The sequence below is a fragment of the Notechis scutatus genome, chromosome 1, assembly GCF_049901735.1.
Source record: "Notechis scutatus isolate UNSWTSFEM ecotype Mainland chromosome 1, rNotScu1.2, whole genome shotgun sequence".
NCBI lineage: Eukaryota > Metazoa > Chordata > Lepidosauria > Squamata > Elapidae > Notechis > Notechis scutatus.
This window is the reverse complement of record NC_142009.1, coordinates 310754626-310779580: the sequence shown is the minus strand read 5'-3', so window position 1 is coordinate 310779580 and position 24955 is coordinate 310754626. Positions and strand designations below refer to the sequence as shown.

The 24955-nt window shown below is 40.6% G+C and overlaps 1 protein-coding gene across 2 annotated transcripts in view; it reads right to left on the bottom strand.

Moving 5' to 3' along the window:
• Positions 1-57: 57 nt before the first annotated feature.
• Positions 58-24955, bottom strand: part of LOC113413665 (uncharacterized) — a 68422-nt gene continuing 43524 nt past the window's right edge. For both annotated transcript variants that reach the window (XM_087952253.1, XM_026670107.2), the window contains exons 2-7: positions 13772-13839; positions 12443-12538; positions 8651-8713; positions 5112-5253; positions 4313-4494; positions 58-3093 (exon numbers count right to left, since the gene is read on the bottom strand). In XM_087952253.1, coding sequence (XP_087808379.1) covers positions 58-3093; positions 4313-4494; positions 5112-5253; positions 8651-8713; positions 12443-12538; positions 13772-13839 — 3587 coding nt within the window. The remainder of the gene's footprint in view (positions 3094-4312; positions 4495-5111; positions 5254-8650; positions 8714-12442; positions 12539-13771; positions 13840-24955) is intronic.

Below are 24955 nucleotides of genomic sequence, written 5' to 3'. Positions count from 1 at the left end.
TGGCTGATCCTGTGGGAATCTTTACTTCTGGAGCTGAAATGGTAATATCTCCTCCCTTCACCTCCGGCGTCTCAACCTGGAGCTTAGCTTCGGAGAGAGAAATGTCCACCTTAGGCATACTGCCATCCACGTCAACTTTGGGACCTTTGATGTCTGGTTTGGAGAATCCCATACTGGGCATCTTGAACTTTGGCATGTGTATCTTCCGTCCTGCCCGTCGATGGTGCCTTCAGCCTCTGGCAATTTTACGGCCGCTGCACCTTCAGACACTTCAACTTTTCCTTTGGGAAGGGTGAGGTCAGTCTCAACCTTTGGCAAGGAGATCCCTACTTCTGGCCCTTTGAGCTTGGGGACCTTGACGCTAGGCATCTTCACTTCGGGCATTTTGATTTTGCCCTTATCTCCAATCTCCACGTCCAAGCTAGGGGCATCTACCTCCACGTGTGGAAGCTTAAGATCAGTCTCAAACTCTGCAGAGGGCAGGGTCACTTCCGCTTTCAATTCTGTCTTTGGTATCTCTGCTTCCACAGAAGGTACACTAATTTCTGCCTCCGAGATACCTTTCCCTTTGGGCACTGAAATTCCAAATTTGGGCATATGGAACTTGGGCATTTGGAATTTCTTATCCCCGCTTTCCAGCTTCACATCAGGGCCCTGCAAGGAAACCTTTCCGGTTGGAGCCTCTATGTCTACTTCAGGAGCTTTCAGTTCCAGGCTGGCTGATCCTGTGGGAATCTTTACTTCTGGAGCTGAAATGGTAATATCTCCTCCCTTCACCTCCGGCGTCTCAACCTGGAGCTTAGCTTCGGAGAGAGAAATGTCCACCTTAGGCATACTGCCATCCACGTCAACTTTGGGACCTTTGATGTCTGGTTTGGAGAATCCCATACTGGGCATCTTGAACTTTGGCATGTGTATCTTCCGTCCTGCCCCGTCGATGGTGCCTTCAGCCTCTGGCAATTTTACGGCCGCTGCACCTTCAGACACTTCAACTTTTCCTTTGGGAAGGGTGATGTCAGTCTCAACCTTTGGCAAGGAGATCCCTACTTCTGGCCCTTTGAGCTTGGGGACCTTGACGCTAGGCATCTTCACTTCGGGCATTTTGATTTTGCCCTTATCTCCAATCTCCACGTCCAAGCTAGGGGCATCTACCTCCACGTGTGGAAGCTTAAGATCAGTCTCAAACTCTGCAGAGGGCAGGGTCACTTCCGCTTTCAATTCTGTCTTTGGTATCTCTGCTCCCACAGAAGGTACACTAATTTCTGCCTCCGAGATACCTTTCCCTTTGGGCACTGAAATTCCAAATTTGGGCATATGGAACTTGGGCATTTGGAATTTCTTATCCCCGCTTTCCAGCTTCACATCAGGGCCCTGTACAGAAACCTTTCCGGTTGGAGCCTCTACATCTACTTCAGGAGCTTTCAGTTCCAGGCTGGCTGATCCTGTGGGAATCTTTACTTCTGGAGCTGAAATGGTAATATCTCCTCCCTTCACCTCCGGCGTCTCAACGTGGATCTCAGCTTTGGGAAGAGAAACGTCCACTTTGGGCATACTGACATCCACGTCGACTTTGGGACCTTTGATGTCTGGTTTGGAGAATCCCATACTGGGCATCTTGAACTTTGGCATGTGCATCTTTAGTCCTCCCCCGTCGATGGTGCCTTCAGCCTCTGGCAATTTTATGGCTGCTGCACCTTCAGGCACTTCAGCTTTTCCTTTGGGAAGGGTGACATCAGTCTCAACCTTTGGCAAGGAGACTCCTGCTTCTGGTGCTTTAAGTTTGGCGACTTTGACACTAGGCATCTTCAGTGAAGGCATTTTGATTTTGCCGTTCTCTCCAATCTCCATATCCAGACTGGGGGCCTCTATCTGCACGTCTGTCAACTTAATGTCAGCTTCAATCTCTGCAGTTGTGAGTTCCGTTTTCATTGCAGTTTTGGGGAAGTCTGCTTCCACGGAAGATATGGAGAGTTCTCCCAGTGGAATAACTTTCTGCTTGGGAAGTGATATCCCAAACTTGGGCATTTGTAATTTTAACATTTTGAACTTATTCTCGTCATCTTGCAGTGTAATGGCTGAGCCATCTGCAGGAATTTCATCTGATGTAATATTTGTTTCTTGATCTGTTGTTTTCAATTCCAAAATTCCCTGACGTGCTTTTGACTTTATGTCCAATTCTGAGATGTTTATATCAGCAGCAATTTCTTCCATCTTGAGCTCAGGTTTGGTAGCCTTATGGTCAGCTTTGGGAAGGGATAAATCCATTTTAGGTATTTTGATGTCCACCTCAACTTTGGGACTTTCAATTTGTGGTAATGCATACTTGCTAGCAATATTTGGTTCTTTTCCTTTGTCCTCTTTCTGATATTGGGTTTCAGTTTGTACTTTTGAATCTTTTTGCTTTTTCTTCCTCATTTTTGGAATATTTTGTGAAACTTTGATCTGAGAGTCTGCAATATCTTTTGTTTGAATAACTGCTGTTTTCATCTGTGTTGTTGCAACTGTAGGTTCTTGTTTTGTAAATTCTAAATTGGATTTTAATTTCTTTTCTTTGGATTTTGTAATAGTTAGTTCAACATCAGGGTATTTTCTTGTATGTTGTGGAAGTGGAAATACCGTTTCTGATACACCTCTTTTTGGCTCTTTTTCTTTTGGTTTTCTGTCTACATCTAATGGAGTATACTCTCTTGTCATTATCTCTGAGAGTTCCACTGTAGTATCATTCTCATATTCTTTGAATGGATTTATTTCATACGGTTCTTGTTTTTTGTGCATCTTAAATCCAATAGCTGGAAACTTTAGTTTCTTTTGGCTTTGTTTTTTAATTTTTCCATGAATTTCTTCTGGCTGGAATTGTGATTCTGTATCTGTGCTTGTAGGAGAAACATCTGGAATTCCATGTTCATATGCATCTGATGTACTTCGAGATCTTCTATGTCCCAAAATCTTCTTTCCCTTAATGGACTGGAATTTTGGCCATGAGAGTCTATCCTTTTTGGTTCTTTTTTGTCTTCCCACTCTTTGTTTTACAATTAAGTTTGTTCTATCTTCCTCCGAGATTGTCTTCTCAGATATTTCCATTGTATCCATTCCCTGGAGAGAAAAATTCTGAAATGAATATGTTTGTTTTTAAAAAAATGTATATGGAGTATTATTTATATCATTTTGTTTTTTAATTACAAGGTTTATAATATGCTATAATCAATTCCCCAAATATATATCTGCGCTTCTGGTTGAATGGTCTGTATTCCCCTGGGTAATGGGAGAGCTTGAAGCTCCTAAGCTTTGGCGATGCACATCCTTATCCACCGGCCTATGGTCGATGGTGACACCCTGTTACCCATCGAAGATGGTTGGAATGACACAAACAGGGATTCTGTTTTTCGAAGAGGAGCTGTTCTCTTGATGTATATGCGGAGGGCCCTCCTAACGTCCAAGGGATGCCATTTCTTCTCCAGGGCATGAGTTGGGCCTGGGCAGAAGTCTGGCAATATTATTTCCTGAGCCCTGTGGAACCAGGAATTCACCCTGGGAACAAAGGAGGGGTCCAACCATAGAAACATCCTGTTCAAGTGAAAGATGCAAAGGTCCTCTTCTACTGAGAGGACCGCCAATTCGGAGATTCATCTGGCCGAAGTGATGGCCACGAGGAAGGTGACCTTGAAAGTTAGGAAGTGCAGACTGGCTGTCCACAGCAGCTTGAAAGGCACAGAGGTGAAGGCCTGTAGTACTTTGGGCAGGTCCCAGGTGGGATACCTATGTACCATAGGAGGTTTTAGTTTAGTTGCACCTCTAATAAAACTGTGCACGATTGGGTGTTGAGTGAGGGACTCCAGTTCCCCACATGCTAGCACCGTGGACAGAGCAGCCACTTTTCTGCAAATGGTGTTAGAGGAACAGTCCCTTGTCTAGCCTGTAGGAAATCCAGCATCTGTGGAACTGATACCAAGGTGGGGTCAATGTGACCTTTGGAGCACCATCTACAAAATGCTCTCCAGGTCGAATCATAGATCCTATTAGTTGATGGCCTCCTGGAGGCCTGAATCGTCTGTATCACCTTCATGGAGAATGTATCCTTCCTCAGGATACTCCTCTCAAATGCCAGATAGTCAGCTGGAGCCACTGTGGCTGAGGGAGATTTTGTCCTGAGGAATCCTCCTGGGTCAGGATACTGAGAGGCTGACCAGATTTGCGTACCATAGGCATGGGTAGGGTGGGGAAACTTTTAAAAGTCCTAAAATTACTTCACTAACAGGTATTTTTTCATGATGTACAGCTTAATCTATAGTATAATTCAAGAACAATATATTACCTGACTTAATTTTTCCTTTTTGGACTGTGTTGCAGAATGTACTGCTTCCAGCTCATCTTTCCCAAGAAGTTTTCTTTTAAGATTGAACTGTACTTTGTATGGCTCAGAGTACTGTAATATCTTAAGTGCATCTTCATATTTGATATTATCAAAAAAGATTGTGGCACTCAAAAGCTGATCACCTGGAAAACAGAAACAAGGCTTTCAGACTATCAGATAAACCCCACAGTTCCTTGTCTAAATTTGCAAAGTGTACCACTTTTTATTCACTTTTTAAAAATATATACAGATTGTCCTCAATTTAGAAGTGTAATTAACCCTGGAACTATGGTTGTAAATTATACTGGTCGTTAAACAGGTCATCCAGTGACCATGTCCAACAGTCTTTTCTGTTGTGGTCATTAAGTGAACATGGCAGTCATAAAGTGAACACTGCCGTTGGCAAAAAGCAGTCATGGGATTGCAAGATTTTGCAAATGGCCATAAATACAGGCCAGTTGCTGAGCACTCAAGAGGCAATCACATGACCGAGGGGGGAGGGCAACCATCAGATCTTCGAATTCAAGTCATATGTACCTTTTTGGGAGTCCATTATAACTTTGATCTGGTCGTAAATCGAGGACTACATGTACTATTTTATCCTGCCCTGCAGCTTGTTCATCGTTCAATAGGTATGCATACTTTTAAAAAAGTACTGTATGGTTATTACTTTTTTAATGTATGCTTTAAAGATAAGACCATTTTCTTAGTTAATGGTTTTAAGAGAAAATATACATATAATACAAAAGCAATACTGTACCTTCTTTTAGACTAAATAGGTTTGATGCTGGGGACTCCTTGAGCACTTGCTTCACAAATATGCCTTCGGCTCCCCCACCAGCGACACTGAATCCACTTGCTCCAGATTCCACTTCGGTTTGTAACGTCACTTCCATAGATTCCTAGTTGTCCCAAAAGGTATGCTATTAAATCTCATCTCTAAATTAATTCATTCTTCAATTCATTTATATCATGATGTCACTCACACTGTCATTAACAAAATAGTAGTACTTGACTGTACTACATTGCCAGAAAAAGCACATATTAAATTTACTAAAGAGCCACAAACGTTTCCTGGCACCAAAAGACAAGCAAAATTATAAAATAGATAACAAGGTTTTTTAGAGATTAGATTTATTATCAGCTTGCTGGATGAGTAATGTAAATAAGCCTATATCACAAGGTCAAAATGTAGGATTTGACAAGAAAGTATTAATATTTCTTAATGATCCATGATAGGCAGATAAAGAGTTTTTAGAAGATATAAACATCTCTCTGGTATTTTTTGGAATGGAAGACAAGTAATTTTAAATGAGAATTAAACAGTCAGCAATGATAAAATATCTAACCAGATAAAAGTTTCCATCTAAAATGTCTACACTTAATATCATACATATGTATGATTATTTTTCAAAAGCCACATGTTCCTGAAGAACCCTCCCCCACCGAATATTGATCTTCATTCCTCTGGGTCTTATGAGAAGTCACCAGCAACTCATAAAATTATAAAATATTAACAGATTAACAGATAATCAGAGTTGGAAGGGACTTTGTAGGTCATCTAGTCCAACCCCCCGCCGCCCAAGCAGGAGAGCCTACACCATTTCTGACAAATGGCAGTCCAACCTCTTCTTGAAAGTCTCAAGTGATGGTGCTCCCACAACTTCCAAGGGCAAGCTGTTCCATTGGTTGATTGTTCTCACTGTCAGAAAGTTTCTCCTTATTTCCAGGTTAAATCTCTCCTTGTTCAGTTTCCATCCATTATTCCTTGTCTGGCCTATAGGCGCTTTAGGAAATAGCTTGACCCCTTCCTCCCTGTAACAGCCCTTCAAATATTGGAAGACCGCTATCATGTCTCCCCTGGTCCTTCTCTTTACTAGACTAGCCAAGCCCAATTCCTGTAACCGTTCATTGTATGTTTTAGTCTTCAGTCCCCTAATCATCCTGGTTGCTCTTCTCTGAACTTTTTTCTAGAGTCTCAACATCTTTTTTATAATGTGGTGAACAAAACTGGATGCAGTACTCTAGGTGTGGTCTTACTAAGGCTTTATAGTATTAGTACTTCCCTTGATCTTGATTGTATCCCTCTGTTAATACTGTATATTCGTTGAAAAGGATTGTATTGATTTGCCTTCTCTTCCATGTAATAAGCTTTTAGGTACCTGCATTACTCCTTAGTTTTCTCCCCCCCCCCTGCTAATTATACTCAACTCCTTGATTTCTTTATTCATTTTTCATACAGCTTTCCAGGCTTTCCATTGTTTTCTAGTCTGATACTTTTTCTCTCAACCTATTCCAGTTTCTCCATATCCTTGTTATTTTTTTGGGGGGGGGAAGAGTGGTGGTATTCTACCAGTTCGGCCCTGTTCTGGTGTTGCGATAGCGCCGAAGATCAGCCGAGACTGAACCGGTTCTCTGAGGAGCTGCTGTTGGGCCCACCCGCCCGCCCGAGCTGCCATACTGACCTTTATTCCCTGCTTTTGGAGTGCAGCTGCTTTGCACGGCACAACAGATTGCCGCGCATCAGCTGCTGAAGTGACAGGGAGAGTGCAGGATTGCAGGAGGTGAGTTGGAACACCTCTGTGCTTGTGCAAAGTGCAGGTTTGGCGCGTGCACATGCACAAAGTGTGTGAGTATGCACAAAGCACGCCCACCAAGCCATGCCAACGAACCAGTGAATAAACTTTTTTGAAACACACCACTGGGGGGAAGGACATATGGTCCAAGAAATATTAGTTCCTGTAATTTAAATGCAATACTTCTGCTAAAGCACTAAAGCAGAATAAGACTGCATTGAGCATTTTAGCAGTTGTATAATTCTGCTTGTTCAGCTAGTACTATAGATCTTTCTCACACCTCTTAATTTCTAGTACTTAATTCTGAAAAATACTAGGGTGATATAATTGTCTACTTAAAAACATAACATTAATGGCTATAATTTGACTTCAGCCACTTGCAAATCCTGTTTATTTACATAGGTATTCAATTGAAAGTAAATCAGGTATCAAAGTAACTTGAATAAAACGTTGTGGAAAAATGTGCATACTAATCTTCCCACAGAATTTGATTCCCAGCCCTGCATTATTTCAAATAGATCAGTGCCAGAAAACTACAAGTGGTCTACTGGACTTAGTCACACATGCTAAGATATAAATTGTGACTGGAGAACCCAAATTTGAAAGTGTTTAAAAGGACTTGTTTAATTGTTCAAAGGCCAGCTAGTTTACCAACTTGAATGAAAGAGCTTTTATGCTACCAAATAGTCTCTAGATAGGTTTGGGGGAAAATTATGTTCTACATTTGTCTCCTTTAAAACAGAACAAAAACAGAAATGTTTCTCTGACAACTAAAGGTAGTCCTCAACTTATGACCACAATAAAACCAACATTTCTGTTGCTAAGTAAGACAGTTGTTAAGTGAGTTTTGCATAATTTTTATGACCTTTCTTGCCACAGTTGTTAAGTGAATCACTGCAGTTGTTAAATTAATAACATGGTTGTTAAGTGAATCTGGCTTCCCCATTGATTTTGCTTGCCAGAATGTCAAAAAAGGTGATCCCATGATCTCAGCATACTGCAACCATTATAAATACGAGTCAGTTGCCAAGCACCCAGATTTTAATTGCATGACTGTGGGGATGCTGCAATGGTCGTAAGTATGAAAAACTGTCATAAGTAACTTTTTTCAGTGCCATTGTAACTTTGAATGATCACTAAACAAATGGTTGTAAGTCGAGGTCTACCTGTTTAATCGTAGTGTAGTGAATTGGCAAAGGGAATATATGCAGAATTTCCAGCAGGATTATTGGCATTTATCAGGAATGATATCCCTTCTTGGAACAGGACTGCATCTGTAGCAAATCAGTTGTTTACCAGTTTGGATAGTTCCAATCACTTATTCGATGAAAAGGACCAATTCTAGCTGTAGTAGTGCTATCAGTGCTGATTGGGCCAACCATTTGCTATGAATGTGTTCAGGGCTGTGTGTGCCAAAGCATTAATAAAATGCATAATGTGATAGTGGATGCAGAATTCATACAACTTGCTTATTTTTAAATTATGTTGGAGTGTAAGAATATTAGTGTAATTATGTAATAGTGTAGTGACATTTCAGTTTCAGAAGTTCACCTCAATTACAAAAAGTGACTAAGTGAAAAGTTCACATTGTTTAACATCTATACCTCATGCAAATAAAAAAAATCAATTGTTATTAACGAGACCCAGGATTTTCAAGAATTCTAGCACAGTGCTTTCCTACAATGAAAGTCACACCTGAAGCCTAACAGGTACTTAATCTCACCTGTGAATCACTCATTTTGAAGGTGGAGTCTCTTCTTTGTCTGTTCTCTATATCTTGCTGAAGCTGGAAATAAACATGCAATCTTTAATGCTCCACCACAGAAAAGCAGATAACATATGAACAGGCTTTAGATATTTCTAGGACTTGACATAGTTAATTGCCTTTTTTTCCAATTAACTGCCTTACATTCAACATGTAGGGCAAAGGTTCTGTTGTTTACATGAAGCTAGCCTTAAACAAATCTGTCATAGCCCCCTATTGTGGCAACACTCCTGACTTATACTGATGACAAGAGTACACTCTTTTGTTTAAGAGAATACCGTTCTCTGTGCTCCTCCAGCCTTATAGACTATCATGCTTCATGGCTTCCCCAGTCAACTTCAGTAGAAGTCGAAATACAATGCATTCACCATTCTCTGGGCCAGCAGCCCTATATGTAAATGTACATACTATGCTCTCTTGCCTATCAGTCTCTGCTGGCAACTTTGCGTGCAAATGCACATCGTGTAGAAAACCAGGCAGTGGTGAGATTCAACCTGTTTGCAACACTTCAGCTGAATCGATTGTTAAATTACCCCTCACTCTTTACCTTGCCCCGCCCACCTTGACCGATGCCTACATTCACGGATGTGGCATAGCTGCTGCTGCTCCGCAGCCTCTGCATCCCAGCTGATCTCTGCCCGGTGAGTCTTCCTCCCTTAGCTGCCTCCCACACAGCCCATCCCGCTTGCCTGCCTTTGCTGAGGCCTACCTGATATCTGCATGGGCGACTGGACGTGTATCTGACATTTGGCTTCCAGCGCCAGAGAGGGCAGGGAAGAAGCAGCCGAGCTGCTGCTGCCTTTCATTGGGGGACGTGGAGCGAGATGGAGCTCCTCTTGCCGCCTCTTCTCCCCCCCCCCTCGCCAGGCATGGCAGGGCTTCCTGCCCCTCACTTTCACTGTAATTTGAGAGTATGGCAGGTGGGGAAAGTTGGGGTGGGAGAGGAAGGGTATTCCAGACTCCAGGGCCTACTGGCTTCTTCCCAGCAGCTCTTGCTCTGCCTTTTGGTGTCAGTGGTCAAAGATGAGGTTTTTGTGGGCAGAAGAGTTTGCCAGCACCAGCCAGATGCCCTTGTTTTCCCCAAGCATTTTTTGCCTACTTAATTTTCAACTCCATCACATTTCTCCGTCACGTTTCTTGCCATCGTGTGCAGGGAAACAAAACTTAGTGGGAGTAGAAATATCAATCTATTTCAACTTCTCACGAAAGAAAAAAAAAATCACGAAATTGGAATCGATTGATTTTTTGTTTTGTAGTCCCACAAAATTTTCCTGCAAACAATAGCAAAGAATGTGATGGAGCGGAAAATCAGGTAGGGAAAGCAACGCTTGGGGAAAGCGAGGGCACCTGGCTGGCGGTGGGTGGGGCAAGCGGCGGAATCATGGTGGAAAAAAATGAAGCTGCCCATTAACAGCCAGGACCACCCCAATAAACAAGCAGCAGCCGCAGTGGCTCCGTGGCACCCTGCTCCTCCTGCTGGGAAGCGCGCCCAGCCGTATGTGGCCTTTCCTCAAATGGGCTGTCTGTGTGCACATGAGGCACTTGGAGAGAGAGAGCAAGAGACCCCTCCAACCTGTTTTTATGTGTGTGTGTGAGAGAGAAAGAGAGGGAGGGAGGGAGCAATCCGTGTTTGCCAAGGCACACAAACTTCTGGCATGGCAGGGGCGGCTTCTGAACAGCATGATCTCCCCCACTACCCAGTCAGCCAGCTCCACCTGACCTACTCCCTGAATCTCCCCACCCTCAAGCGGTGGCAGGCTCTGCGGGACAACAGGGCCTCTCATTTTTCCCAAGGCGCAGTGTATGCCTGCTGCCTCTGCTTGTCTGCTTGCAATTGGCGATCTTCTCTGCTTCTCTCAGGATGCTGGTGTGGGCACCATGCATCGCTTGTTCCGGCAAGCTGGATGTGGGTGTAAAGGGCCTGGCTCCACAGTGCTTCCTCGCTCAGTTGAAAACTTCATTCAGCCTTCCGGAGTTTGCTGCACCAGAGCAAAAATGATCCCTGCGGACCCTGCCGCTGCTTGAGCAGGGAGGATGACGCTGAGGAGAAAAACCAAGAGGTTTTGCACCAGGCAGCTGGCCCTGCAGTGGCAGCTTGAATGGCCCAACTAAAGTTGTGGTTACCCCAAATCACCAATGTTGGCCTTGATGACTTACTTGAAAGGCCTTTTGATACTCTTCTGCAGCTCCTTTTCGATCTCACCCGCTTTCAGGATGATGGGCCCCCGCACCACGTACTCTACTGCTTTGACCTGCTAGTTCATAGATTCCAATATGAGGATCTTCTCACATGGTGCCTTCTTCAGCTGCAGGGCGGGGGCCTTGGCTACAGCGCTGCTCCAACCAGCCAGCCCAAGCCCAAGTTGGGCTGGGTGCTCCGTCTCCACCAGCGGCTGGGTGATGCTGCATGGGGCATTGAGCGGCTGGTGGCCACGCGGTTCTTTGCCAGTGGCCAGCCAGGTGAGGAAACGCACGGCCTTGGCTCTGTGCTCGAAGAAGCAAGGGGGAGTTGCGTGACAGCAGCTTCCCTGCTTAGCCTCAACAAGCAATGCACCAGCATCCCAAGAGAAGCAGAGAAGATTGATGCTTGCAAGCAGACAAGCAGAGGTAGCAAGCGTATGCCATGCCATGAGAAAAAATGAAAGGCCTGTTGTTCCACAGAGCCTGCCGCCGCTTGAGGGGGAGGGGTGAGGAGAACAGTGAGACTCTGGGAGTAGGTCAGGTGGAGCTGGTTGACTGGGGAGGGGGGATCATGCTTCTCAGAAGTCGCCCCCACTGCTGCCTCCCCCTCACACACAGAAAGAGGTTGGAGAACTGGGAGGCGAGGGACCAGGCAAGGTGCCCCTTGACGTGAATGATGGTGAGTTGGCCACATCCACCCAGTCACATGGCCACCCCCAGCCACATCCCCCCCCAGCTGGTCAGAGCAGAGAACTAGTTGTTACATTATTTGAATCCCACCACTGAGCCCAGGTGATGCAGTGGTTAGAATGCAATATTGCAGGCTAACTCTGCCAACAACCTGGAGTTCGATCTTGATGGGGCTCCAAGTTGACTCAGCCTTCCATCCTTCTGAAGCTGGTAAAATGAGGATCCAGATTGTTGGGGGCAATATGCAAATAATGCTGACATTGTAAATCGCCCAAAGAGTGATTTCACCATCAGCAACTGTGTGCAAGTGCACACACAATGTTTACTTAATTCCTGCTTTTCATGTTGGGAAGTTGATATATAAGTGCAGTCATCTGCCTTTTCACTTTCAAAGCTGGGAGTTTCAGTACCTTCTATCTTTCCCTGTGGCTGGACCACAAAAACTGGTGTACTTTGGATAAGAATTATTTTTCCTTTAAAAAGAGAGCTATGCTGGCTGGAGAATTCTGGGAGTTGAAGTCCACAAGTCTTAAAGTTGCCAAGTTTGGAGACCTCTGTTCTAAATTTACTTTTTTTAAAAAAAAAAAAAGCTATTTTTTCATTACATTAAGCAACCTTGCAGTTTTCCTTTTCATTTCTAGATCACTGCATCAGATTCAAATGATAATAAGTGATGGCACAGCATTTTTCCCAGGATACTCTTGCAGATTATACAGAGCAGGAAAAAAATGGGTGCCCCTTTAGCCAATCAACATTAATTTTGTGTTTAACTTTAAGGGGCTAAGGAAGGCATAATAACTCTGTCAATGGCTCCAAAGGCTTATAGCTTGTTGCCGTAACTAAAACGTATACTAGGAACTCTTTCATTTTGAGTCTTACCTTTTTGTTAAAATATTCATCTTCTATACAATATTCATACACTGGAGAAGATCCTTGTGGCCTTGGTCTTATACTTTCAGTTGTCACTTCACTGATCTATAGAAATGGAGAAATAGCATTAGCTTGCCCTTATATCCTGAATTTGCTTTCCTATTAATTTCATGGGCTTTAAAAAATATTATTGTGAGGAAAAAAAGGTGGATTATACCTTTCTTTAGTTTGATCCAGCAGGGTACTGAATAATACCAAATTCTTATTAAATTAGCCAAATGGGTATAATACAAGTAGTCCTCACAACAATGATAATTGGAACTGGAATTTCTACTGTTAAGTGATGTGGCTATAAACCACAATGTTTATTTTTATTTATTTATTTATTTGATTTGTCAATTGTTTACAAGATAATGTTACTTAAAGACCAAAATTCTGGTACTTCCCATTGTCATTAAGTGAATCACCATGGGTGATTAAGCAAGAACATCACATGGCCTTCATTTATGACCTCCTGCCAGCTTTCCATTAATCTGCTGATAAGAAGTTAGCCAAATGGTTGCAAATAGTGATCATATGATGTTAGGATGTTGTGGCATTGTAATTGTGAGCTAGGAGCTGATTATGATTGCATGCCTGCAGGGACACTGCAACCAACATAAGTATGAGAACTGGACACAAGTACTACTTGTCCAGCACCATTGTAAGTTCAAACACTTTCTGAACAAGTGATCATTAAACGTATCCTGTACCTCCTTTAGATACTCTACTACAGGGGTGTCAAACTCGCAGCCCACAGGCCGGATGCGTTATGCACTGGCCACCCCCACCCCCATTTTAGCAAAGGGGAAAAAAGTCATGATACATCACGCGATGATGTGACGCTGTGAGTTTGACACCCCTGCTCTACTAACATGTCCCATGGATTTTTTTTGTTTTAGAAGGCTCTAGTTTAGTTTAACTTGTGACTAAAGTTGTTCAGGTTCAAGTTAATAAAAACTGGATAATGATTTCTGAATAGTTTCAATATTATTGTGTTAAAATCAAATGTAAATCATAACCCATTAAAACTGTTATAATCATGGCATAATTGAATATACTTAACAGCATTAAACATTTGCTTCAAACAAGTAACTTTGTTTTAAATATCTATTCTGGGCCAGGTTGAGTGAAGGCTTTCAAAAGCAGATTTTGATTAAATTCATGAAGAAGAATGGTTTAATTTGGTTTGTTGTTTGATTAGATGAAGCTTGATTTCTTGCTGTGAGGTTATATTGTAAAGGAAATGAAGCTTTGCAATTCCCAATTAAAATTAATAGAACAATCTGGATTACTTACCGAATCATCTTCTGCATCAGCCTCACCATCTGCCTCTGTATCTTCAGGTCTCAGCTGTCTACCTGATGCTGGAATTATTTTTAAAAAAAGCATCAAAATTGTTCCATCCATTAGCAGTAAAAAAAATGTATAGCTTGAAGTATTATTGCTGATCTAGTAGTAGCTGTTAAGACATCTAGTTCTGCCCTCCAATGGATATTTAATGGATGTGTATTAATGATTTTTCATATAAAATATGTCTCTAATCAATAGTTCATGGGACATAAATAAGCATTATGAAGTAGCAAAATAGAGAAGACTCATCTTATAGATCTCTCTTGGTTTGGCTTGATTAGACTATACTTATCACTGAATTCCTTATTCAAAATTTAGGCAATAAATGATGAGTTGCATTTTCAGTAGGAAGCATGTAAGGATTATTTCCAAAAATTAATAACAGACCAAGTTTATTTTTAAAAAATCATCCTGCTGTTTCCTGTTTTGTGTAAGAAACACTCATAGTTAAGTCTAGTACAACATGATTAAAACTATATATTCAGACAAACTGGATTCATTCTGCAACCTGAGAATCTATATTTGATTGGGATGGGATGTAAATACAATAACTAAATATAAAATTTTTGTATATATTTTTGTATTTCACACAATTTATTGTAGTTCCACTACTCATAGGAAGCCGTGAGGAACATGCAAGTCACCAAAGCCCCATCTTTCTCTATTAATAGACAGCCAGTTTGGTTTAGTGGTTAAAACACCAGCTTAGAAATCAGGAGACTAGGAGGTGTAGGCCTGCCAACAAAGGAGAGATTTTGTGGCTCAGGGTTGAAATGAGGAGGTCTTTGGTGCTCTCTGAGCTTGTTTTCTTGCAGACATTTTGTTACCCAAACTAGGTAACATCATCAGTGCTAGTAAGGAGTGGAGTTTATATTCTAATGGTTTTCCCTGTCAATGTTGGTGGGCATGGCCTTAGAGGGGGGGGGGGGGGGGGGGGGGGGGGGGGTTGGGGGGGGGGGGGGGTTTGGGGGGGGGGAGGTGTGGTTTTGGTTTTTTATTATTTGAAGAAAATAAAAAAAAAAATAAATAAATTTAAATAATTTTTTTATTTTTTTTTTATTTTTTTTTAGTTTGGGTGGATAATTAAAAGGGCGATTTAAGGGGGGGGTGTGGGGAAAAGGTGGTTGACCTCCTTCTCCTTTGAAATCTTTCAGCTGTTTAGTGTTGGCTTGTTTGGCAGTTCCTTGATTGGGGTATTGTTTACTTGATTGTTGGTCTGATGTTAATCTTGGAGTTAATCTATTCTCATCAGGGTCCTGATTGCTGGTGGGGAAGTACTTTTCACCACATATATACACAGAAGCACCCACAGACATAATGCAAAGAACAGAAATGAATCTGTCTGCCTGTCCACACACAGGCAGAAGACATAATATTACACCAAATAAAATGTAGATACTTCCTTTGGCCATAGTTGATGAGGCAGTTAGAAAGAATTCTAGAAGCCATGCTCTGCATGTTTTCTCTAAATTGTGCAGTTTTTAAAAATCTCAGAGAGATGAACAAACAAACATAAAAATGAGATAAAATTGAATTCCTAAAGCTTAGGATACCACTGTGCTTCTTAAAACTCCTCTTCAAAACTAAACAAGGAAATAACACTGATTTAGCTCAGACAAAAGGTAAGCATGTCTATTCTATTTTCAAGGAAGCCTTAAACCACACCTTTCTAAAACAAGTTTTAGTTATTATTGCCCTGATCCATTGAGGGCTACTGTTGCGGTTTCAAAAGGGATGGTGGTGGCTAAGTACACAGCCCATGAGTTGCTTATGTGCGCTCCTTAAAAAGGAACTGATCGGCTTTGTTTCTGCTTTAAAAAAAAAGCTCGTTTCTCTCTTTGAAACTATGCTTTATAGTCTTATGATCTAAAATGTTCTGCTCTATCTTTACTCCTACACTTTTCCTGCAAAATTATTCCTTTGTTTTGACAGCAGTCCAGTGGCCACTGGGAACAGTTGCAGTGACTAATTCCACCATATTTGTGAAAAAGAAGCTGAAACAAAACACCAGTTGTGAACGATTTATGAAAGAATGAAAACATTACTAATCTTTGCAGAAAAATAGCCTAGAGTTTTTTGTCCAAAGCTTAACGTAAATAGTAAAATACTCAAAACTTGAATTTGTTTTACGTCTGATTTTCAAAAGCTGGTTATTAGTACCTTCGAAAACCAGCTGTTAGTAAGTGTCTAAATGCTTGATTACTCATTTTCGGGAGAATTTCAACCGGCAGGATGATATTTAGTATCTTACAGATTTGCAGATCTTGTTTGCTGTAGGTCAGACACCCAGCCAATGGGCCGGATGTGTCACATGATTCAGGGGTGGGATTCAACCAGTGTTACTACCAGTTCAGTGACTACCTTTTGACAGCTGAAAAGCGCTGCGTGCAGGTGCGCAGCGTTTGAAAAGCCACTTTTTTCCTGCTTTTTCAACCTCAGCTGTGCCGCGCAAAGCAGCTGAGATTGAAAAAGCAGGAAATAAAGGACAACCAAGAGCCCGGGTGGGTGGGTGGGCCAAACAGCAGCAACCACAGAACCGGTTCGGTGTCTGCTGCACTTCAGAGTTACCCGTTCTATAGAGCCAGGCAGAACCAGTAGCATCCCACCCCTGACGTGCTGGCTATGCCTATGCCCAGTTTAGCAAAGGGGAAAAAAGTCCTGATACATCATGTGATACCACCGTGATGCCATGAGTTTGACACCCCTGCTGTAGGTTGTAGAAGTCCATTTTAGTATTTGCCTGGCACTGGTAGCTACAACTATACTGGTCTTGATTTTATCTCTCTACAACCTACAGCAGAGGTCCCCAACCCCCTAAAAGTTCACTCTAAAAGCTTGTTGAAGCTAATGTTAACTTAATCAAATCATAATGACCTCTTTATAGTTCTTTAAGATCATGAAGTATAGATTGAAATTGGATTGATTATAGTATAATCAACTAGTACTGTTGTATTATATTGCAACCATCAAGAGAACACAGTTGTTCACCTAAGTTTTAGGAAATCAGTATGGTTATTTAATTTAGATCAATGTTTGCTATTATTAATTGGCTGCCTGAAATTTTCTGGACTGCTAGATCTATTACAAATCTTGTAAACAGCTCTTACAACCAGATGTAGTGACAAGATGGGAAAATAAATTCAAAATCCTCATTTCTGAACCTAGATATCTACCATCAGGATCAAGGAAACGATATATCCTCTTATGGAATACACTCCTCAAAGATTGAGCCTAAAGAGGAGGCAGTTCAAATAAGAGTAAGGAAAATCAGGTCTTTTCCTTAAAATGAGCACTTATTTCACTAGGATCAACTGTACACCCATTGAAATCAATGGGGCACAGATAAAAACTGCAATCCTAATAAAGATACATAACTGACTACATAACTGCCTCTCCCTGTCAGTTGGCATGAAGAAGCCAAATTCCAAACTTAGCATAGCATATTCCCACAATCAGAATGGACATGTACCCTTAGGAATACAAATATCCTAATTTCTACTTTTGTAAAAAAAAAAACTTAGAAAAGCATGCATGTGCAATCTTTAATGTTACCTTTCATTTGGATATACTAACTACATTGTAGAACAGAGTAGCAATAAATAACAGAATAACAGAGTTGGAAGGGACCTTGGGAGATCTTCTAGTTCAAACCCTTGCTCAAGCTTAACTCAGACAACCTACAAAGTTAACTATGACCCCTACAACAGCCAACAGAATACATGTTCTTGCACAGGAACAGGAAGTTCAAGTGCAAAGCCCAAGAGAGGGTATAAATATCCCTGACTCTCCACTCCATATGGTCAGCTACTCAGAACCACATGTGCTTGGTGGTTCTACTTCATCAATATATGGACCCTCTTTTCAATCAGCCTCCAACCTCCATATTGTCTCCAATGTCTTTCTCTCGGCTTGGAACTGATGGATGGATATTTCTCCCAACAATCTGGCATCCCAGATGGGACTTCAAGCTAATTTGACAAATGGACCTGGCCTGGGTAAGTCTCCTTGCTGGCACAGACCCATTGAGTCTGTGGGTGGATTTTTTCCAGACCTTGGCCATTTGGAATTAGGGTAGTAAAGTGTATTTAGTTTTGAGCTCAAAGGCTGCTTGGAAAGAAGGTGAGTACCTCTACGTAGGAAAATATGTGCTTAATTTACAGGAAAAAAAGCTGTCCAAATTCAAGCCCATCTGAAAGAAAACATACATTTTTGTTTTATAATCCTATAATTTTATAGCAGTAGCTCTTTTTTAGAACCTACTGTTGAAAGAAATTATATTTGAAATGGCTTTAGAACAAATATCATTGTTAGGTGACCATCTTTCCCATCTCACTCTAACTGGCCTTTCTTGTCATTTTAAGAGTTTAATTGTTAAGAGTAATTAAATGTTTTTAATTTCTATTTCGTTTTGGTAAGGTTAAAGTTTGTATTGTTAAATTGTATTGTTAAAAAAGAAGAAAAAATATAATAGATAAAAAATGTTAAAGTTAATGGAAAAGATAAATTTTCTGATAACACTGTTAATCAATTCACCCAGATAATACAGAAGAATGTGTGCCTATCCAAAATTGCACGTTTCATTGTCTTTCTGAATAAAAAGTTAGTGAAACAAAATTTTAATGATTTGAGGTTCTACCTCAACCCCATCCCATGCTGTTAAATCAGTCCTTGGGGACTGGCCACATCTTCTTGGGCAGCCATTTTGTAAGTGTACACATAAAATCCTCTCAAAATTGCAGCTATACCTATCAACCTTGGAAAGAAGGACATCCAGTAGCTCATATTCCCTAATGTCCTTTAGTGGTCATACCCTCAAAAAATGAACCAAGCTAACTTTAAAAAGGAGTTTGGTCTTTAGAAGGTGTGACATGTTGAGAAAGGAAATAGAAAAAGGAAGAGAAGCAAAGCAAAGCAAACTCCAAAAATAGCCAAAAAACAAAAAGATGGCCAATTGTGTCCAGCAGTACAGCTGGAAGACCCAGAAGGCTGGCAAGTCCTGAGGACAGGAATATTTCTCAGAGCCCAGCAGGCTGGCAGAGCCCAGACAAGGGAGCTCAGGGCTGCAAAGTAAAGGGTTGCACCAAACGTTGATAATCTAGCTTCCAGTCTTGCAAATGACCATACTGTAATAAAATGGGATAGCTGCATATTTTTGATCATGAACATTAATTGAAACCGTTGTCTGGAAGTTTGTTGCTATTTTCTTAATATAAGCCGACAGCCTTTTAAAACATAAAGTCAGCTGTAAATAGGGTACATCATGGTGGAACAAAAGTACTCTGGAAGTCCAAAACAGTATAATCAGTATATGTATAGAAAGTAAAGCAAAATAGTATTTGTTTTCGGTAATTTTCTGATTTAACATTGTTTAGCTTTTATTTTTTATTTTTTAAAAACCCAGATGCTTACCAGATGGTAAAATCTGGTACAATCCAGGTTAATTATCCCATCATGTGCTCATTGTCCAGTAGAATAAAACCAGATTTAATTTTTAGTGAACAGTTGGACAAAGAATTATCTGAATATTTCCCATTACATCACCACAGAAAAATGTAAAATTGAAGATAGCCATATCCATATCCATACAAATAAACTAAAGTTAGGTATAACTTAATAAAATTGGCAACATTATTTATTATTAACGGAGAAAGAATAAGAAGGAAAATTCAGTCTAGTTCATACTTCTAACCCTCTGATTGATATGTCCATTGACTTTTCAGCTAGTTGTAAAGTAAGAATACCAGCTGTTGTAAGTGAGAATAACCAGCTGTTATCTTGTTTCAGTTACTGTCAGAACCTCTCTCTATATATGCGTCTTTTACTGTTACTTTCTTTTTAACTGATGCCAAGCAATTCAGGGAAGAAATGCATACTTCTGGCTTTCTGATTAGGGATGATGAATGCTGCACCAAGTTGGGGAGAACCTGCTGAATCACACCACTGGTTTACACTATGTCACCTCTTTGTATCCCCTTATTCAGCTAACATAGTGCATGTGCAGATATCTCTTTTAACTGCTCAGAACTGTTATAGGAAGCTCAGAAAGTAGGTGAAATGAATCAATGGGATTGCCTAGTTTTCAGAAGCCAGTGTGAACCTGTTTTTATTTTTATTCCCATTTTTCTTTTTTTTCTGCACTTTCTATTTTTGCTTTTTATCCTTTTATTTCTACTTTGTATTAATTGTCTTTTTAATTGTAATGTTTAATAAAATTATGATATAACAAAGAAAATATATATCTCTGTGTGTGACCCTGTAACTATACTATGTGAGATCTTTGATACTCTCTGTGCTTAGTTGTTTCCTTGCTGACCTTTCATTATCTAACTAGGTAACATCATCAACATTATTATAATATCACTGATAATGCTACATTGTCAGGTAATGAAATGTCTGCAAGAAAACGACTAAGCTCAGAGATCACCAAGGACACCGCAAGTTCAACCCTGAAATACAAATATTCTTTTCTATTAGTATATTATATGAGCACACAGACAATATAATTATAATTCCATTTTGATTTAGGGGCACACTTATACTTTGTGGATAAATTTTGAATTAGGGCTTACATACTTTTATAAATATTACCAGTTCAAATGAATACCAATCTCATAAGATGTCTCTGAGTGAACTGGCAAAAGAATAGACTTGGCATAACATGTGATAAAATTAAAAATTAAATCCCTTAAATTTTGTAGAAGTGTTGAAGAGCAGTATTACGCTCTTCAGAATGAGCTCATTCTTCTTAATCATCTAAGATCAGTGCTTTTCAAAACCGGCAATTTTGTAATATGTGAATTTCTGCTCCCAGAATTTCTGAGCCAGCATGTTGCCAAGTTTGAAAAACACTGATCTAAGATCATTTGACATAATTCATCAATGAGAAAAATAGAGTGAGTGCTTGCTCCAAACCATTGTCCTGGCCTATTTCACATTCTCAATTTCTAAAAATAAATTCAAACATCAACAGAAATGAATAGTGATTCCCTACATTATATTTTCTAGTACTTCTTTTACATAAATATATTAATCCCCATATTAACTTTGATATACGTATCAAGCAGGATGACACAGGTAGAAATAAATGCAACCTAAAACATGGTTGGGCAACATGGCTTATGAATTCCTTTCCAAATTCTACATGACAGCTTCTGTCTGGGTTGCAAAGCCAGGAAGGAAATGGGAAGCTTAAACATTAATATTAACATTGATTAACAAATTAATCAACCAAAAACAGAACATTAAGCAGGCAGAAGTGTTCCAAGCCCCCCCCCCCCAACTTCTCCCATTAGGATGCATTGGGAAAAGAGGATAGGGCTTGCAAAGAGTTTGGCAAAAAAAGCTGACCTTATCATAGCCCCCCTTCTCCCCCTTTTTTTGCCATGAAAGTCTGAAGCTCCATGTCAGAAAAGGCTTAGACTATGAATTGCCTGCACCTAAAAATTGCTCTTAAAGGCAGAGCAGTGGTGACACATATGGCTATTGTCAGAAGCAGGTGGAGAAAGCATAGCCTTGTTAAAGACCAAGTGCCTCAGACAAGTTTAATTAAATGTGGAAGCCTTCTACAGCAAATTTGCTCAGTCTGAGATCTGACTGAGGAAAAAAAAAACCCAGTCTATCAACAATGAGTGGTGCAATCGGAGTTGTACAACCCAATCTAGTTCTTGTTTAAAATTGCAAAAATGTGTGGAGTCAGATACTCAAGATAGAAGATATGCTTGGCTGCCATACATACAAGGTAACTCAGAAACAAGCTTGTTCTGGAGAGAATTAATAATTGACAGTATTCTGGCATTTCTATTGGACCTTTTGTAGTAGGTGGGTTAGCATGCAGTCACTAGTTAATTTTTCCTACAGTGCTCTGGGACTACAAGGCATTGTAAGGAATTTAAAGTACTGTATTGGCTTCCTAGTTGCCTGCTTCTTCCTTGGGATACTTCAAGATAGTTTGGTGATTAAGATGGACATCAGGATACTTTCTTTTATGCACAGCAGCTGCTCAGTGCAGCTATGAAACAGCTGTGGGCCGATATCCCTTGTTGCACCTGAACATGTACTGTTGTGAGGCTCAGGATAAAGCACATGGTTTTGCCCATTCCCCGGCCATCAGCATTAATTTCCTGTAGTGATTGTTCTACTTACATACTAGCAAGGTTGCTTCCAAATAATTGCACACCTGTGAAGATGGGAGAAAGGGGAGGGGGGGAAAGAAACCAGATGGCACTTTGCCAGGAGCTCCTTTAAGCAAAGAACTTGCTCTAACTTAGGCAAGAATTTAGTAATAATGCCAGTTAGAAAACAAAGCTATGAAAACTAATAAATCTTTGACTTGACTCTGCCCAGACAATTTCTCACCTGCCAGAATTAAAATAGGCCACTTGCCAATGAATGTAGATTGGTATGAGGTGTTCATAAAAACACTTGCTTTGATTTTTTTTAAAAATAATAAATCCAGGAGTTTTGATCACTGTTAGGTGGACTATTTCCACAGTGCTACGGTTAGTGGCACAACTATATCTGAGTTGCAAAAGCAACAGCAGCAATTCAGTAGTTCTCCAGATTTTTTTAGCACCTGTTTGGGATAGGCCAAAACTACTGTAAACATTTAATAGCAGGAAAGAGGTGAAACATTTTTTAGCATTGGAAAGAAATATGTTTATAATTCAGTTTGTTGTACTGTGGGTTCAGAAATGGTAAAGGAGGACTGAATTAATGTACATCTAACGTTTCTCACTATATTTTGCTTCGGTAAATCAGAAACTGGCAGGGATAGAACTTGGTTAAAGTGTTATCAATTTGAAATGGTTCTATTCCTTATGTGTTTTTTTAAATAAATCCTGAAGCTTCTGTGCTAAGTTTCTAAAGAAAACGGCTTGGAAAGGTTAGGGACTAATGGCACCAAATTTGTAATTAAATACAAGGAAAATATGACAACATGACAGTCAACTGGTGGGTGGATCAGTCAATCCCAATTAATTCAGCACATCACTTTGTTGTTTCATTTTTTTTTTCTTAGTCCACATTTACCAAGTAAGCAAGCAAAATAAAAACTGATGCATTTCTCTCCCACATCAAAATGCACGATTCCAAAGTATATTTAGGAACAAGTGAGCTCAGGAACAGCAACTGTTGGTGGCCACCAGAGGCACTTAAGTTTGCAGAGAGGGCCCAAATACCAAAGTTGGTGGGGCTCGAAATGTTCATTGCTTGCTGCCAATGATCCAGCCCTAAGGATTAGATAAGTTGCTTGTCTATGTTGGGTGAAGGTGGAAAGAATGTCAGCATCTGGCAGCACTGACTCAGGGTTTCCTACCAGGTACAGCCATCATTAGGCATTCATCTGCAACTCCATGTAGTAAATGAGTTGCACTTGGAAGAAGAAGGGCATAGGACTAAAAGGAATGGGAGCCATAAGGATGGAAACACTGAGACAGAGCTATTGGGTGGGAGCTGTAAGCAGGTGTTAGTTTTTGTTATTGCAACATAGGGTTACAGACCAGCTAAGCCGGGGGTGTCAAACTCACGGCCTGCGGCCCAGATACGTCACACACTGGCCACGTCCACCACGGATTTAATGAAGGGGGGGGAGTCGCGATATGTCACATGACAACAACATGATGCCGCAAATTTGACACCCCTGAGCTAAGCCCAGTCCTCAAAGATAGGGGAGGAGCTATGATTGTGTTTTTTTAAAAATTCAACATGATCTACCATGACATTTCGATTAGTAGGGAGAACTTTTTCATCATGCAAGTGTTGTTGGCCTTCCTATAGATTTTTTAAATTATTATTTTAAAAGTCTATCTCAATAAATCCCATCTACTTCATAGTAAAATTCTCCAGTTGGCAAATAATGAAAAATCCAAATAAATACCTAAACGGCATACACAGAAAGAAGATTCTACTGTAAATACTCTTCTTGACAAAGAACCAGAAATCAATAACGAACAAGAATTCATAGCACAGTATGACAAAGTTTATTCCAAATGCCAGAGATAAAAGCAGTCATTGAAATTAATGAAAGGACCTAAACAAATTTCCTAAATGACAAATAACGATATAAGCTTCCTTGTACAGAGAGTTCCAGTGATAAGGTTTTTACTGCACAGAAAACTGGAGCAGCCACATCCAGAATGTGACCTAATTAGTCTTCTTGTTTTAGACAAATGGAGATCTTGTAGAAATTGAATCCAGGGCACTTGTATTCCCTGACATGCATACTCAAAGATTGATTAAAATGCTTCCTATGAGCCTTTTTTACATTTTGTTTTCAAATGTAGTACATGCTTAGACCTATTTCCCTATTCTATCGAATCCAGAAACTTGCAAACCAGGTTTGTGTGCAAAATTCTGAATTGCGTTAATACAATAATTTACAGGGTCTAGATTCTAACCTCATGTTTTTAATAACTGTAGGATAGAAAGGTGCAGTAGATTCAGCTTATTTCCAAGGTCAGAATACACCCCAAGAGGGGTATTTAGGGCCTTGCAGGGCCTCAAATCTGATTGTCCAAAAGTATTCTGGAAAATACAGGGATGGGAACACAGCTATGCCTTTTCCCTGAGATTACTAGGAACCACTTTGAGGTGTTTCAGATGAGCATTATGTCTGCATTTCTATATGCTCTGAGTCAACTTTCTATAGCACACCTGCACAACTTATAGAGGGGGAAAAAGGCCACATTGATAAATTAAAAATCCTGAGCCGAAAAGGAATACTAGGTGCACCAAACTGCTATTTGGCATCTAGCAGTGCTGGAGTCAGCAGTAGCGGTGAGGCATTGGAGCTGCTCAGCAGTGCATTTTTTGGACTGGTGGCAACAGTGGTGGTAATTTTATTGGTTTAAAAAAAATGTATCGCAGACTGCTTGGCAGACTGCATGTTCTTTAGACTTATTTCAGAGATTGAGTCCAGGGCACTGCTCAGTTCCAACAAGAGCTGCATCTACTAGCAAAAGCAGCATAAATGTTTTGCAACATTTCTGAAGACTAACAGATGGATGATTGTCTAAGCTTCTGTGGATGCAACTATATTTATTACCAGGGTCAGCACTATTTTCTGAAACAGATCCATAATTCAAAAGTGTGAACAGACCCCACTTAACTGACTGTTATGTAGCAATAGTGCCT